Below are 15000 nucleotides of genomic sequence, written 5' to 3'. Positions count from 1 at the left end.
AATAGCCGATCTACAAGCTCACAATGCCTCGCAGTGCGACGCATTGGAAAAAGGGTACACTTCACACGGGTGTGATTTCTTTTTAGGTATAATGAGCACGAGACCATTTGAATTCCTGCAGGATTCTAAGCCGGATTCTAAGCCCCATGCACTAGCATACTAAGCATTAAAGTATGAGGTATAAAGTACAGCAGCCTTGTGTTCCTAAAACAGAAAGATTGGGTATTGGGTAAGACTGACGTTATGTATCTTTCAGGACCTTTCACTGCTTTGTCTCAACCATTACTATATGGCTCTGGTCTCAGCCACCGCGGTAGATATTTTGACATTCCGTTTTTTTTTTGTTTTAATGTTGCCACTACTGTTGGAGCAGCCATAAACTACACAGGTTCATCCCGATGTTCTGGGCATCTTTGTAATGTTAGTTTTAGTAAAAAGCAGGTAAAAGAGTAATGTTTGAGGCAGACTAACATCAGTCACTTTTCCATTCACTGTAGTAGAAGGAGGTGCGGGGAAACCGCAGATATGTCGTCTCCGCCTACAGGAAATACGTTGCCTGCGACCATGAGACCTGTTTCTGAATCGGTCTATAAGGGTGCCAATGTCAAATCTAAGGGGTGGATTGCCATGAAACTTCCATTGTCCATCCATCACCAATTGGTCCCAAACAAGATGGCTTGAAAGTTACTGGGTGAGGCCTAATGCATGCATGTCATACAGTAGCCGATCTACAACTTCATTATGTGATGCATGCGTGACATATTGTGTGCTTGTAGATCTGAACGTTTTGGAACACAACACCGGCGCACAACAAAGTATAAATCAGGCTTACATGTCAGTATCTAGGGGCTGTTAGACTAGTAGTCTGGATTTCACAGGACATCATAGTTTCAAGCTTGAACAGTCTTTGATAATTGATACTTTATTAACAAGTTGACTGCCACCTGGTGGACGCAAGAGCCAACACTAGACTTCCGACCCCGATATACTTCGTTTTAGTGTGTTGCGCGCTGGATACACGTCCGGCTTGGGCGGCCATCTTAGATGCTAAATAATTATCGTCAAAGATATAGTGAGCTAAAATTAAGCCATCCTTGCTCTAGAAAGTGCCAATGTTCCCATCGGGATCACCGGATAATCAGCAAAGACCTCCGAACATTGCACGTTTTATCAAAACCATGGAGAGCTCCGTGGTTATTCAGCTTTCTAGTCCGGCTGTATACAAGAAGTGAACGGCACTGCGGATGCACGAAACCGGCCAACGATCGCTGAAGAAGGAAAGGCCAAGCCAAAAAAAGAAAGAAATCAGCGATCCGGTTTGATATCAATAATAAAGCTTGGAACGTTCCGCCAATAGCGGTTGCCGGTTGAATTCTAATTGGCGGAACGTTCCGTCACGAGAGGTTAATTTGATACCATGCTTATTAACTGCACAGGCAGTAAAAGGTAATGCTGAAAGGACATAACGCGATAAAGCCCCAGGTAGGGCTTGTTTCTATTGTGGTCAGAGATAGCGGAGAACAATGCTCCATCCATCCTTCTCCGCCATCGTTGTCCTTTCTCCATTTCCTCCATCTCTGAGGAGAGATGGAGAGAAATGGATTGGAGAGAGAGATGGATAGAGCAGAGAAAAACAGACAGGGTGCACGGGCTGAGGGATGGGCCCGCAGCTGTAAGGATAGGTATGGGATCAGGGACTTTGATTGTGTGTGAGGGTGTGTGGTGGTGGGGGTATATGGAACGGAGTGTGAGGGTGTGTGGTGGGGGTATATGGAACGGAGGCTAGTGAGATTAAGACTTGGGCCGTGGGATGGAGAATTAAGGCCTCCCAGCCTCGGGGTGCTATTACACATCTATAATGAGAAACAGAGACTTGTGGGGGGGGGGGGGGGGGTTACTTCTTCCGAGCACCTCAACACACCTCAGATTAAATATGCAACAATCCGCATGCAAAACGGGCCTGGAGCGGCCATGTTGTCTAATCCCCCGTGCTGGGTGCGTTTCAACCAGGGTTAACAGGCTCATCAGTCAACACATGGCTGCTTAGTGCAGGACATCAAGGCCATTCGCGGCTTTAAGTGTTTGTGATTGCTTCCCCCCTTTCCCATAGTCCCAAACCCCCTGTACACCCAACGAACCCACCTACGAGCCCCCCGCCCCCCCCAACCGGCATATATTAGTGAGCAGTGGGACCAGACATTCACACATAGCGTGCTCCAAACCGCTTAACGACACGTTTGTTTTACATAACTGTGCAATTTTCTTTTTTCCATTTTGTGTGCCTATCCTCTCTCACACACACACACACACACACACACACACACACACACACACACACACACACACACACACACACACACACACACACACACACACACACACACACACACACACACACAGGAATATATGCTTTCAGACAACGCATACTACTGTGAATATTGACCCTGACAAGAAAGTATCTAAAAACAAGTTTATGTCTCATACAACCCTCATCAGATGTTTAACGGAAATATAATCTTAACACTTAGCCCGCTAGCATTTATTGAAAAATTAGGATCTAATTCACGCCAGCATTTTTCCCAGTTGAGCTCTTATTTTGAAAAGCCACATTTCCAGACTTCCAGAAGTAGAGTTATCCTAGTAAGTTTAACGGGTCTCGTTCAACTGTTGTTTACAAGATGTGCCGGGGCACTGGAGGCCTCCACAGCGTCGGCTCTGTGCCATCAAAGAAACGTTGTTTTGACCAAAAATGCCATCTGGGACAAGGAATAGGAGATACAGGCGATTGAAAGAAACAGATAGAATGGATTATTATGGCGAGGACGATCTAAGATGGGCGATCCATTGTCATGACAACAACAGGACAACCCGATGCTAACGCAAGTAGCATTATGGCTTGATCGATCGAAAGCGCTATTAAAGCGCAATTGCCATTGATCAAAGGGAATGGCAGTAAGCATAGTATTAAATAATAGGCTTCGATTGACCTAGATCTACGGCAATGGCGCGGAAACGGTTAAGGATATGCGTATAATATACATGTTAGGGACTCACAGTTGCTAGGTGTCATATTTTTACTGGGAGAATGTGGCAGCTTGTTCTTACAAGAAACACATACAGTACATATTATTGGAGACGAGACAGACCGACGAGCGGACAGACGGACAGAAGGATACAGAGAGATAGATAGATATTGGTCTATTGTTCTATCATTGCCACACTTTGATTGGCTCATTAGACACACCTGCTACACACACTCTCCCAGTTGATCAATCAAGCACACCTGTTGTCAGTCACTCGCTGTGCACTTATCCTGCCCAGTTGTCTGGAGCAGCAGCTACACAGCGGCAGCTTCGCCGCACCAACATCGCTCAATTACACAGCCTGTCCCTCTTTCTACCATTGTGCTCCATTGTACCCCATGCAGGTCCACCTGGGGATTTCCTCCAATAACTGGATACTCTTATCAGCTACTTACTGGAAATAAATATAGCATGTTATTATATTATTAGTTAAAGATGGAGTGCCGTGATTTTTTTCCACCCTAAAACATGATCATCAGGTCTTATTGTTATATAAGGAGGTATAATTAAAAAAAAGAAAGTGTACAGTATTTGTTAAAATGTTGTTTTTATGTGATCCACCTGAACTGAAGCCGCACCCACAGCTGTAGTTGTATGATAAAGGGGGAGGGGTTAGGGGAGGGGCTGATAGTGTGAGTGTCAAGGGTTCAGCCTCCAGGAAGAAACCCTAAATACAAAGTTAATACATACCATTGCACATAAAAACGACTCCAGGGTGTCTAATGAAATACTGTCACCTCATAGACACATGGAAAACTGGAAAAATACAAACATTGTGGCACTCCCTCTTTAATATTAAGAGCCCCCTCGAGAGACCCGGAAAATAAATCCCCGTTCATTTTCCTCATAGACTTTTCAGAAAGTATTTATTTAAAGACGATTACGCCGCGGACTCTTGTCGTGACAAATCATGACAACAAACACATTTTTTCGGGCCAAACAAAGAATTAGAAAGTAGAAAAAAACGGCAGGTTACAACACTTTTTTGTTGTTTTTCTTCTTGTAATTGTAATTATTTGTTTGGTCCAAAATATTGTGTGTGTTGTCATGATTTGTCACGACAAGAGTTGGCTTCGAGCCGTGGCGGTGTTATCCTGTTAGACCAAGTGTTTGACTGTTCTCCGTTGCTGGTGGCATTTCTATAATAAAGTATTCAATCAATCAAACTACGGTTCATGTCATGATATTATCATCTAGCAGCTCAAGCAGTTTGTATAAGTTCCTGTACATACATTAAGTGCATCTGCTAAATTCCTAAATTGTAAATTGTAGATAAGAGTGGATAGAAAAGGAGAAAAAAAAGAAAAAAAAGATGACGCAAGCAGATTAAAATCCTTGCTGCTGCTGTCAGAAAATATATGCTGTGTTTTTCTTTTTTTTCTACCAGTGCTCCGTTAGTGTATGTACTATTCTGTCAACTACATCGAGTGTCAGTCTAACAGTACATGCCCAAACTTCATCTGCATTTCATGCCAGCACCAACACACTGCTGTCATGTTCGGGGTAAGAGATGTGCGTGCGTGTGTGTGCGTGCGTGCGTGCGTGCGTGTGTGCATGCGTGCGTGCGTGCGCGAGAGAGCGTGTGCGAGGCGTGAGTGTTAAAGACAAAGAGGGAGAAGTTGCAGGCCGAGAACAAGTGAGAAAACAAGCAAGACAGTGAAGAGAAAGAGAGAAGAGACAGAGAGAGGAGAGATGTACAGATAGAGAGATAGAGCTGATCCTAGCATAGCATGCAGCATGCTTCACTGGAGCACATCCACACTGGGTCAATTAAAGCTAAGGAAGCCTTATCTAACCTGTCTGCCTGCTGCTCATTTCCATGTGTAGAAAACCCATGGTGCACACGCACGCACGCACTACAGTAAATACACCTGAAAACATTCCCACAATTTTCTTTTTATCCTCTATTTACGTGCCAATCCCATCCGGCACCTGCCTCTTTGCATGAAAACGCTAAAGGAATAGTTCACAACCAAAATGAGCTTTTTTCTATCGATTTACTCACCCCATGAAGACTTGAATTCATGGATATTTTTTTTGTTTTTGTCACATTCCTAAGCCAATCGTTAGATGACCAGCAGTAGTTCCCTATGGAGACACGCATTGCGACACATTGCGTGAGCTTATGCAGCATCACTCCCGATCTTCCGCCGTAGTTTGAAAACCCACCTTTTCAGACTCCACCATGGCCCATAGCACTTACCCTACCCCCTTAGACAGCACTTTTTTAGACTTAGATAGCATTTGAAACAGACTTATAGCATGTCATGTAGACAGCACAATAACAGTACAGCATAGTATAATATATATGTATAGCTTATATGTATAGTGTCATTATATATAGATATGTTCTAGTTACGTTCTTAGCTTACGCATGTTTCTTGATAAATGCTGTTTATATATGTGATGTATTCCCATGCTTTTTGTTCTTGCTTAATGTAAATCGCTCTGGATTAAGAGCGTCTGCTAAATGCCTAAATTGTAAAATTCTTATAGATCTGCTATTCTCACTATATTTGTGGGTGAAATGTCAGCCCATCAACACAAAAAAGTTGGATCTTTAGGACATAAAACATTCATAATCATCGACAAGCTGTCTTTAGCATTCTCATTTCTAACTTAACTTCCTAGGACATGACAATGTCCGTTAAAATATCAGTTTGAATTCTAACACAATGCAGGTTGGCTTTCGCCATCTCAATAAATATGGGTGCAAGGGTATATCATCTCTAAGGTCTCTTAGACAGCTGATCTCTGTGCGCATTTGAGATACAATAACACATTAAAGTGAGCATTAGACAGCTCAGCGAGGGACAGAACGGAAGGTTCCTTAGCCGTGTCTATGTGAGGCGCTGGACTGATGATGTATCATCCATCCAAACGCTGCAGTCTGAGTGCAGCTTAAAGGATTTTAAGAGGCCTGCCTCTGTATCTTAATGCATCATAGTTGAGCATTTTAACAGGGTTACCGCGGTGCTTTACTGAGCCAGTAAACACAAAGAGACAGCGGCTGATGGCCTGCTAATGACAACCGAGATGGCTGCTTGTGTTAAAGCATGGACCATGTCAAAGAGAGGACACATATCACCTTCCTCACCATGATCTCTCTCTCTCTCCGTCTCCGTCTCTCTCTCTCTCTCTCTCTCTCTCTCTCTCTCATCCCTAATAATAATAACAATATCTGGTCGGACCAAACTCTGAGTAAAGGACATGGTAAACTCAGTGGTAAAGTATCTTCCCAGTTATGCACAGGTACAGATGTGGGGAGTAATCCATTGACATAACGACCAAATTGGGGGAGAAAAAGGGGTAAAAAGTACCGTGTGGGGGTCCCCAACACCCAACATCCAGACCCCCAGGAACGCGCCCAGGGGGCTGGCCCGGTTCTGGCGAGCCGCCCCGCGTCTCTCCCAGCTGTTCTCCTACTACTACACCTACACAATACAGTAGAGGACTTGCATTTTCAAAATACGTTTAATAATCTAATAATGAATGTGTCCTGGCCGTATCGTATGACCTTGTCCCACACAGACAATAATAGATCTGCAAGCGTACAAATTGCAAATCGGCTATTTTTGGCGTGGGAAGCCTTCGTAAAAAGTATATGTATCGTGCTACAGTCACACATCTGTGTCACATCATGAGTCAGATGCGACAGCTTCCTCGTTCACTTAAAAAGTGGTATAGTCCAGTCGTGTCCCATGATGCATTGTGGCACACTGTAGTCACTAAACTACGTTTATCGCACGCCAGCAATAGGACAGAAGTGCCGTGCATTGACCCCACTGAGGGCAGCCATTTTGACCCCACTGAGGGCAGCCATTTTGACCCCACTGAGGGCAGCCATTTTGATGCATCGGCTTGCCTTTCAGATATGTTGACTATGATGCATGTGGCGCGTGACTGACCGGTGCTGACCGGTGCTTCAGAATGCAGAGCAGGTGATGAATATTGGGACATTGCTATTCTTTGGAGTGGTTGCACCACAATATTGCATTAGACAATGTTAAGCGACGTTAAACTCACTTTTCCACTCACTTTGCCACTCGATTTGCCACTCGACTTCCCATTCACGTTATGCATGCGCATACCCTCTATAGAGGGGGAACAAGTACAGACCCCTGAGGGACCCCGGTCAACAAGTCTAAGTGGTTAAAAATAGTATGGCATACACATATCCCATATGGGGTAAACTTACTGCAAGTCACGCACGCATGCACGCACGCATACACGCACACGCATGCACGTTGTTCCCTTAACCCACCTTCCCTCTTTGTCTGTACGTGTGGTCTATTTTAGTTCAAGTATTAATTGCTGCTAATGAATATTGTTCCATTTAAAAGATCGCTCATATATCAGCAGTATGCATCACTGTGATGCATTATGTTTGAGACCATTAAGAAACTGTGTGTGTGTGTGTGTGTGTGTGTGTGTGTGTGTGTGTGTGTGTGTGTGTGTGTGTGTGTGTGTGTGTGTGTGTGTGTGCGTGCGTGCGTGCGTGCGTGTGTGTGTGTGTGTGCGCGCTCTCCTGTCCCCATTGCCTTAAGCCTTGCTTCCTCCATGTAATAATGACAATAACAAAGCCTCACTGCAGAGTGGCTGGGAGGACAAAATACTCCATGTGTGTGCGTGCGTGTGGCACACGTGTGTGTGTGTGTGTGTGTGTGTGGTGTGTGTGTGTGTGTGGAGGGGTGGCTGGGTAGAAGCATGGGGGAGTTAGATAGAATAGATGAAGGACTTGGAGAAGCAATTACTGTGGCAACATTAAAATGTGTGTGTGTGTGTGTGTGTGTGTGTGTGTGTGTGTGTGCGTGCGTGCGTGCGTGCGTGCGTGCGTGCGTGCGTGCGTGCGTGCATGCGTGCGTGCGTGCGTGCGTGCGTGCGTGCGTGCGTGCGTGCGAGCAAGAGTTTTTGAAGTTGTGATGGGTGTCAGTCTAATTTGAGGGGAAGGGAAGGCTTGCAGCAGAATCCTATGCAGACGTGACCACTCACTCTAGTGAACTCGATTAACACCAAGCCTGCTAATTAGAACAGAATACTGTAGGAAAACACAACTATAGCACTGAATGGACGGACGGATGGACGGCGGGACAGACAGACAGTCAGTCAGGGAGACAGACAGACAGACAGACAGACAGACAGACAGTAAGTCAGTCAGTCAGGGAGACAGACAGACAGACAGGGAGACAGACATACAAAATTATTTATATTTTCTGGACAAATTAAATGTCTGTGGATGATATGAATCCTTTAATTGGTCAAGAGCAATGGGGACTGAGGCAAGGTGAAAGACAATTGACCTGTTGGTCAATGGGATGTGGTAAAACGGGCACGGTCTTGTGCTTTCTGGGAACACACAAATTCACAATATTCAATGTAGCATTGAAGTGTAATTCTTTGTCTGCCTCTTGGCCAGTTCACACTTGTAAAAGAGACTCCGTCTCAATATGTTTTTTTACTGGTTAAATAAAAGGTTAAATAAAAAAACAAAATTCAATAGATATAGAATATCGTCCCATGAAGCCCATACTGTCCGGTTTGGGAGAGGGCTTGTGCTCTGTGCATAACTGTATAGTCCCAGGCAGGGACGAATAGTTTTCATAATCCTCATGGGGGCCCGTGCCCCCCCCCCCGAACCGAGGCGAATATATATTCAGGTCCAATTCCTCATGGGGGCCGAGATCCCTGGTCCAATTCCTCATGGGGGCCCTGGCCCCCCGGCCCCCACAGACTCTACGTCACTGGTCCCAGGTATCCAGAAGGTGGCACATATAGGCTACTTGTTTCCTGTTCTAGTTCAGTGTCCCATGGATGGTTCCATTTGACTAGCTCGGCAGCAGATTTTAGCAGGAAACACAATGACAACTTCACGTGTGGTTTTTTGCTGATGCCGAGCCAATCAAATGCAGCTATGGGAAAAAGAACGGGAAAAGGAAACGGTAGAAAGCCGGTATTACACTTAGAGTATATATATTAATAGAGACGTCACCGGATTTCTCCTCCCATCCACTTGCATTAAGTTGCTCAAAAAGCGCATGAGGCGATTTCACTCCTCCTTCCGGGTAGGAACAGAGTGCATTCTGGGATGGATTGGGCCCAAACACATGAACGCGCTGGCCGTTGACTATCATTGCGCCATTTGCGCGCATTCACGTATGAAACATAGCGCTCACGTGTCATTGCCCCAATAACATGAACGTGCGCAATGTCGAGCTGCAATACCAAATCCGGCCACTATGTCTTTTTCGCCTCAGGGTTTCCTCCCGGTGCCGTCTCTATTAATATATACTCTAAGGTATTCCACTTTATGCACAGAGCCTATTAGGAGCACGGCTGGATGACGTGGTTGGATGACATGTCTGAAGGGAGGCCGGCCGGACGGACAGCCATAGCAGTGTTGTTTTTGACAGCACATTTAGTCAAACAAAATGTATTTTGGCGGGCCTTGATGCCGTCGTCATTTCTGAAAATAGCTGATCTACAAGCTCACGCTGTAGATCGGCTAATTGCAGCATGCAACTAATTGTAAAATGACTTATACTGGATCTCTTTATAGTCCCTTCCTAACATTTTAGCCTAGTTTTTATTTGTTAACGAAATTATATATTTAGTCTTATAGTTTTAGTCGTCATAGTTTCGTTTTCATTTAGTTTTTATTCGGTTTTCGCCAGTGGAAAAAGGTAGACTGGTATTAGTCGACGAAAACAACACTGCAGCCATGTTGATGACGATGATGTTGATGATGATGATGAGTACCAGTGCAGAGCTGTCTACTAGCTGTCTACCCCCCTCTGAGCTCTGATGGCAAGCTACGCTAGCTACTGCTATACAGTAGCTGGGAGGGTAGCAACAAGCTACGCTAGCTACTGCTATACAGTAGCTGGGAGGGTAGCGACAAGCTACGCTAGCTACTGCTATACAGTAGCTGGTAGGGTAGCAACAAGCTACGCTAGCTACTGCTATACAGTAGCTGGGAGGGTAGCAACAAGCTACGCTAGCTACTGCTATAGCTGGAAGGGTAGCAACACACTACGCTAGCTACTGCTATAGCTGGGAGGATAGCAAAGATCACATATAGGGTGCGTTCGGAAATGCGCCCTGAACACACTGGTGTGCTCTCTTGTCGTTCGTTTATTCAGTGCACTCGGTGCGTTGTCGTTCGAAAATCCAGTGCGCTGCACACCGGGTGTGCCGAGTGCCCGCACTGAGCGACCCTACCCTGAAGCTGGGGTTGTCCGGTGTCGGCGGTGTGAATGCGTCACAGCTGTGGTCGTTCGTAAATAAGGCACACTGTGACGTCACCGCCCACCACAATCAACAAACTGACCACATTCCCGGTGCGCATTTCCGAACGCACCCATAATTACAGTGGAAGAGAGAGGCAGAGAGTGCGGGGTCAGGGGTCAGGGGTGGAGCACAGACATAAATGTAAACAGAACAGGGGAAGAGAAAACAGGAATAATAAACAGGGAAGCAAAAACTAACTTTTTGTGACTTATGCATCATGTGTTGATTTTTGCTTTGGAAATGTAAACATATGTTTTGTGTGTGCGTATGTGTGTGCGTGCGTCTGTGTGTGTGTGTGTGTGTGTGTGTGAGCGTGTCTGTGTGTGCGCGCGTGTCTGTCTGTGTGTGCCTGTCTGTCTGTCTGTCTGTCTGTCTGTCTGTCTGTCTGTCTGTCTGCGTGCGTGCGTGCATGCGTGTGTGTGTGTCTGTCTGTGTGCGTGCGTGCGTGCGTGCGTGTATGTGTGTGTGTGCGCGTGTGTGTGTGTGTGTGTGTGCGTGCGTGCATGTGTGTGTGTGTGGTCTGATGCGCTGTGACTGACAGCGGTGTGACAGGCTTGGGCTGGAGACCATCATCATTATCTTCATCATCATCTTCATCAAAAGCATCAGCAACAGCATTACCAGGGGGAGGTGTGTGTGTGTGTGTGTGTGTGTGTGTGTGTGTGTGTGTGTGTGTGTGTGTGTGTGTGTGTGTATTTTGGGACAGGCGGGGTTAGGCAAGTGGCAAGTAGGAAGCTGTCACTCTGAAGCACCCATCAAAAATACAGAGCTATGCGCGCACACACGCACACGCACACACACGCACAGGCTGATAAAAGTAGCATACACTACTGTACATTAGCTCCAAACTGTATTAACAATAGAACGTTATAAGGGATGTTGAATTGTTCACTTCAGATCATTTGGCCGCCTCCATTGAATATTCATAGATTTGTGCAGTAGACCTCAACGGTAACAGAGCGCTGAAGTCCTGACGTCACCCAGGGATGGGTCAAAGATGGAACTTCACCAGTTCTGGACGGGAACCCCTTTTGGTGTTTTAAGCATTATGTTATACTTTAGCTATTTATTTATTTTTACCGTGAAAATGTGGCGCACATCTTTGAATATATTCTTTCAGAGAATTTTTAACTCAAATCTTTGCTTCTGGGGGGGTCCCTGGAACAACATCTTTTCAGATGGGGGTCGGCGGCCAATTACATATAATTCTGGGGGTTCTTGACATGAAAAAGGTTGAGCACCACTGATATAGAAACAGGATTTAGAAGACATTTGTAGAATCGTCCTCAGTGGAATATGAGGAATTTAAAACAATTCCAAAGAGAGATATGGAGACTCTATGGAGACTCTTATAGAAGCGGCAAACTGTTTATTATTATTATTATTATTATTATTCCATGATTAAATATAAATTATACTTTTGAATATTTCACAATGTTAGGGTCCCAGCTGTTCAATATTTGGAAGACAGAGACATGGAAAATATTCTGAAAATACATTTCCTCCTGTGAATTTGCACTATACTGTACAAATTATGATTCATTATTATTTGTCATAGCAGTATTTATAATTGTTACAATATATTGTTTATAATTGTTACAATGGACAATGATAGCACAAATATATGTAGAAGACAAAAATAGACAAAAGATAAAGAAAATAATTTTAAAATTGGCAAAAAAAAAAAAGAATACTGTGAAAAACATTTCGATCGTTTCGACAATCTCACTCAATCAAAGTTGAAGTTTTAGATACAAAAAAAATGATGTATTTATTAATACAATGTATTTCTGTTTGGGTGTTTGGGAAGATTGTATACGATGGTTAGATTTTCACACCATGGTTCGCACACGCACACGCACACACACACACACACACACACACACACACACACACACACACACACACACACACACACACACACACACACGACAGATGCATCTCATTTTGCACCAAAATGGCCCCTCCCCCTGCATTGAGCCGCGGGACACCCCTCCACCCCCCCCTCTCTTATTTGTCCTCTCTTCCTGAGGCTGTTGGTTCCCTGTCACTTCTCTCCTCCTCGTCACTCGCTACCTCTTTCTCTCTGCTCTCACTCCTCGTTTCCGGGCAATTGGCTGGATGGGGGCGGTTTGGGTGGGGCTGCTGGGAACTTTGTGTGTGTGTGTGTGTGTGTGTGTGTGTGTGTGTGTGTGTGTGTGTGTGTGTGTGTGTGTGTGTGTGTGTGTGTGTGTGTGTGTGTGTGTGTGTGTGTGTGTGTGTGCGTGCGTGCGTGCTGGGAAGTGAGCTAATAAAGGATGGTGATCCATGAAAGGCCTTGAGCAAAGACACAGTCAATTACCTAATGCCTGGACCGCACCGCAGGGCGTACACACACGTGCGCGCACACGCGCACGCACATACGCATGCACATCAACACATACGAGCTCACACATGGGCGCACAACCCCCCTCCGCACGCACGCACGCACACACCTCATTTACGTATAGAGGGTGGGCATCGGTGGGCTTGACTGGGAATTGTTGTGAGCGTGTGTGTGTGGGTGTGTGTGTGTGTGTGTGTGTGTGTGTGTGTGTGTGTGAGAGTGCGTGGGTGGGTGGGTGGGTGTGCATATGCGTGTGATGGAGAACGGCGATTTATTAAATTGCTGTCACTTTTGACAAATTTGTACGTCTGAAGTTGGAGGGTTCTGCTGCCCTCTCTAGAGGAGAGAGCAACAATGAATTCATTTAGGTATCTAGTGTGTGTGTGTGTGTGTGTGTGTGTGTGTGTGTGTGTGCGTGCGTTCGTACGTGTGTGCGCGTGTGCGTGCGTGCGCGCGTGTGTGTGTGTGTGTGCGTGTGTGTGTGTGTGTGTGTGTGTGTGTGTGTGCGTGTGCGTGTGTGTGCGCCCACCTCCTTCTCCTTAAGCCAGGTTGTCTGGTGGTGGTGGTGTAAATGCTTGGCGCCGTGGTCTAACGGTCCGAAGGAGGAGGAACTGTGGAGCTGTTTTTCGTACTTCCTGTTCCTCCGATGGGCCTTGGAGAACGGCAGGAACCTGGAAAGAAACAGAGGTCAAAGGTCATGCGCTAGCTGGAATCAAATACAATTAACCCATGTAGGCCTGACGTCAACATTTAGAAAATGTCCTCTAAATCCTGACAATTGTCTGAAAAATCTCATGTTTCTATATCAGTGGTTCTCAATATTTTATGTCAAGGACCCCAAAAAATATATGCATTTGGCCGCCAACCCCCTCCCAGAAGCAAAGATTGGAGTTCACTCTGAAAGAATATATATTCAAAGATTTGCGCCACATTTTCACGATTAAAAAAAAATAGCAGACCTACAAGTTAATAGCAAGCTCATAGCGCGGCACTCGGTGCCACGCTATGAGCTTGTAGATCTGCTATTTATCCAACATGCAGCTAAAGCATAACATAATGTTTAAAACACCAAAAGGGGTCCCCGCCTAAAATGGGTTAATATCCCACCACATTGTGTGGGTGACAACCCTTGGTGTGTATCATGTGACACATATCAATCATCATATCAATATCATAGTCATAGCAATTCAGGAGGATTCCAGGACTCATTTATGCAAACCAAAAAAAAGGAAAAAGAAAAGAAAAATAAGAAATCATAGATTCGATGGCCGGAGAGAGAGGCATCATTCACTCCAAATCCAAACTTAATTATTTTTGCGCCAGGTCTGTATGCAGACCCTGCCGCTAGGGGGCGATATATATAATAGGAGTGTAACAATCATATAGTAACTGCATCGAAAAATCTATTTTAATTTCAAGAATCGAAGTATATGTATGAAAACAGCAACATTGACTTTGTATCGTATCGTTTTGCAATGCAAATAATTGGTATCGAATCGTTTTGCTATGACATAATCGTTTGTATCAATACTATGTTTTTGTGCGTCGTATTTAGCAATTTTAAGAATAAAAAATAAAAAAGAGAGGGTTTAATTACATTAATGTCAATTTAGTGTGAGACAGATCTGGAGATTAATGACAACGTGTGCACCAGTGATATATCCAGGAATTACGTTTTGGGCAGGAAAGATGTGTTAATTGTCGTCTCCCCGCACACAATCGTAGCACTAAAGGTTTTCAAAGAGATATACCTGCCAGACGAGTAGGATACAAAGGCTGAAAGGCATGCATTTACATTCCAATGGGTGATTAAGGGTCACGCTCTACCGCAACGGCCAATCAGCTGTCCACTAATAGTTCTCAGGTCTGGTTTTTGTCCTCTTTTTTCTCATTGTATGGATTTTGGCAAGGTAGAAATGGATTTGGACAGGCCTGCCCTCGCCTTATTGTAGATACGCCTCTGGCATATCCACACACACACACACACACACACACACACACACACACACACACACACACACACACACACACACACACACACACACACACACACACACACACACACACACACACACACACACACACAATGATCTACGAGTAGTGTTTTTTTGTCAGGGTGTCGTAATGAGGTTATATAGTATGAGGTATATAGTTCTAAAAGTGAAAGTGAAACAGGCCAGAACAATTAGGGCATGGTGTGGGCGTGAACAGGCAAGTGCATGCAAGAACATGCACACGCACGGACATGCGCATGAACGCACGCAC

At 45.0% G+C, this 15000-nt stretch overlaps 1 protein-coding gene across 3 annotated transcripts in view; it reads right to left on the bottom strand.

The window, feature by feature from the left end:
- The window catches only part of spata17 (spermatogenesis associated 17), an 80192-nt gene that overhangs the window by 10115 nt on the left and 55077 nt on the right, over window positions 1–15000 (bottom strand). For all 3 annotated transcript variants that reach the window (XM_079496953.1, XM_079496952.1, XM_079496954.1), the window contains one exon: window positions 13265–13406. In XM_079496953.1, the coding sequence (XP_079353079.1) occupies window positions 13265–13406 (142 nt within the window). The remainder of the gene's footprint in view (window positions 1–13264; window positions 13407–15000) is intronic.

This window comes from Electrona antarctica (assembly GCF_951216825.1).
Source record: "Electrona antarctica genome assembly, chromosome: 3".
NCBI classification, from domain to species: domain Eukaryota; kingdom Metazoa; phylum Chordata; class Actinopteri; order Myctophiformes; family Myctophidae; genus Electrona; species Electrona antarctica.
The sequence above is the reverse complement of the archived record's forward strand: the minus strand, read 5'-3'. Positions and strand labels throughout refer to the sequence as shown.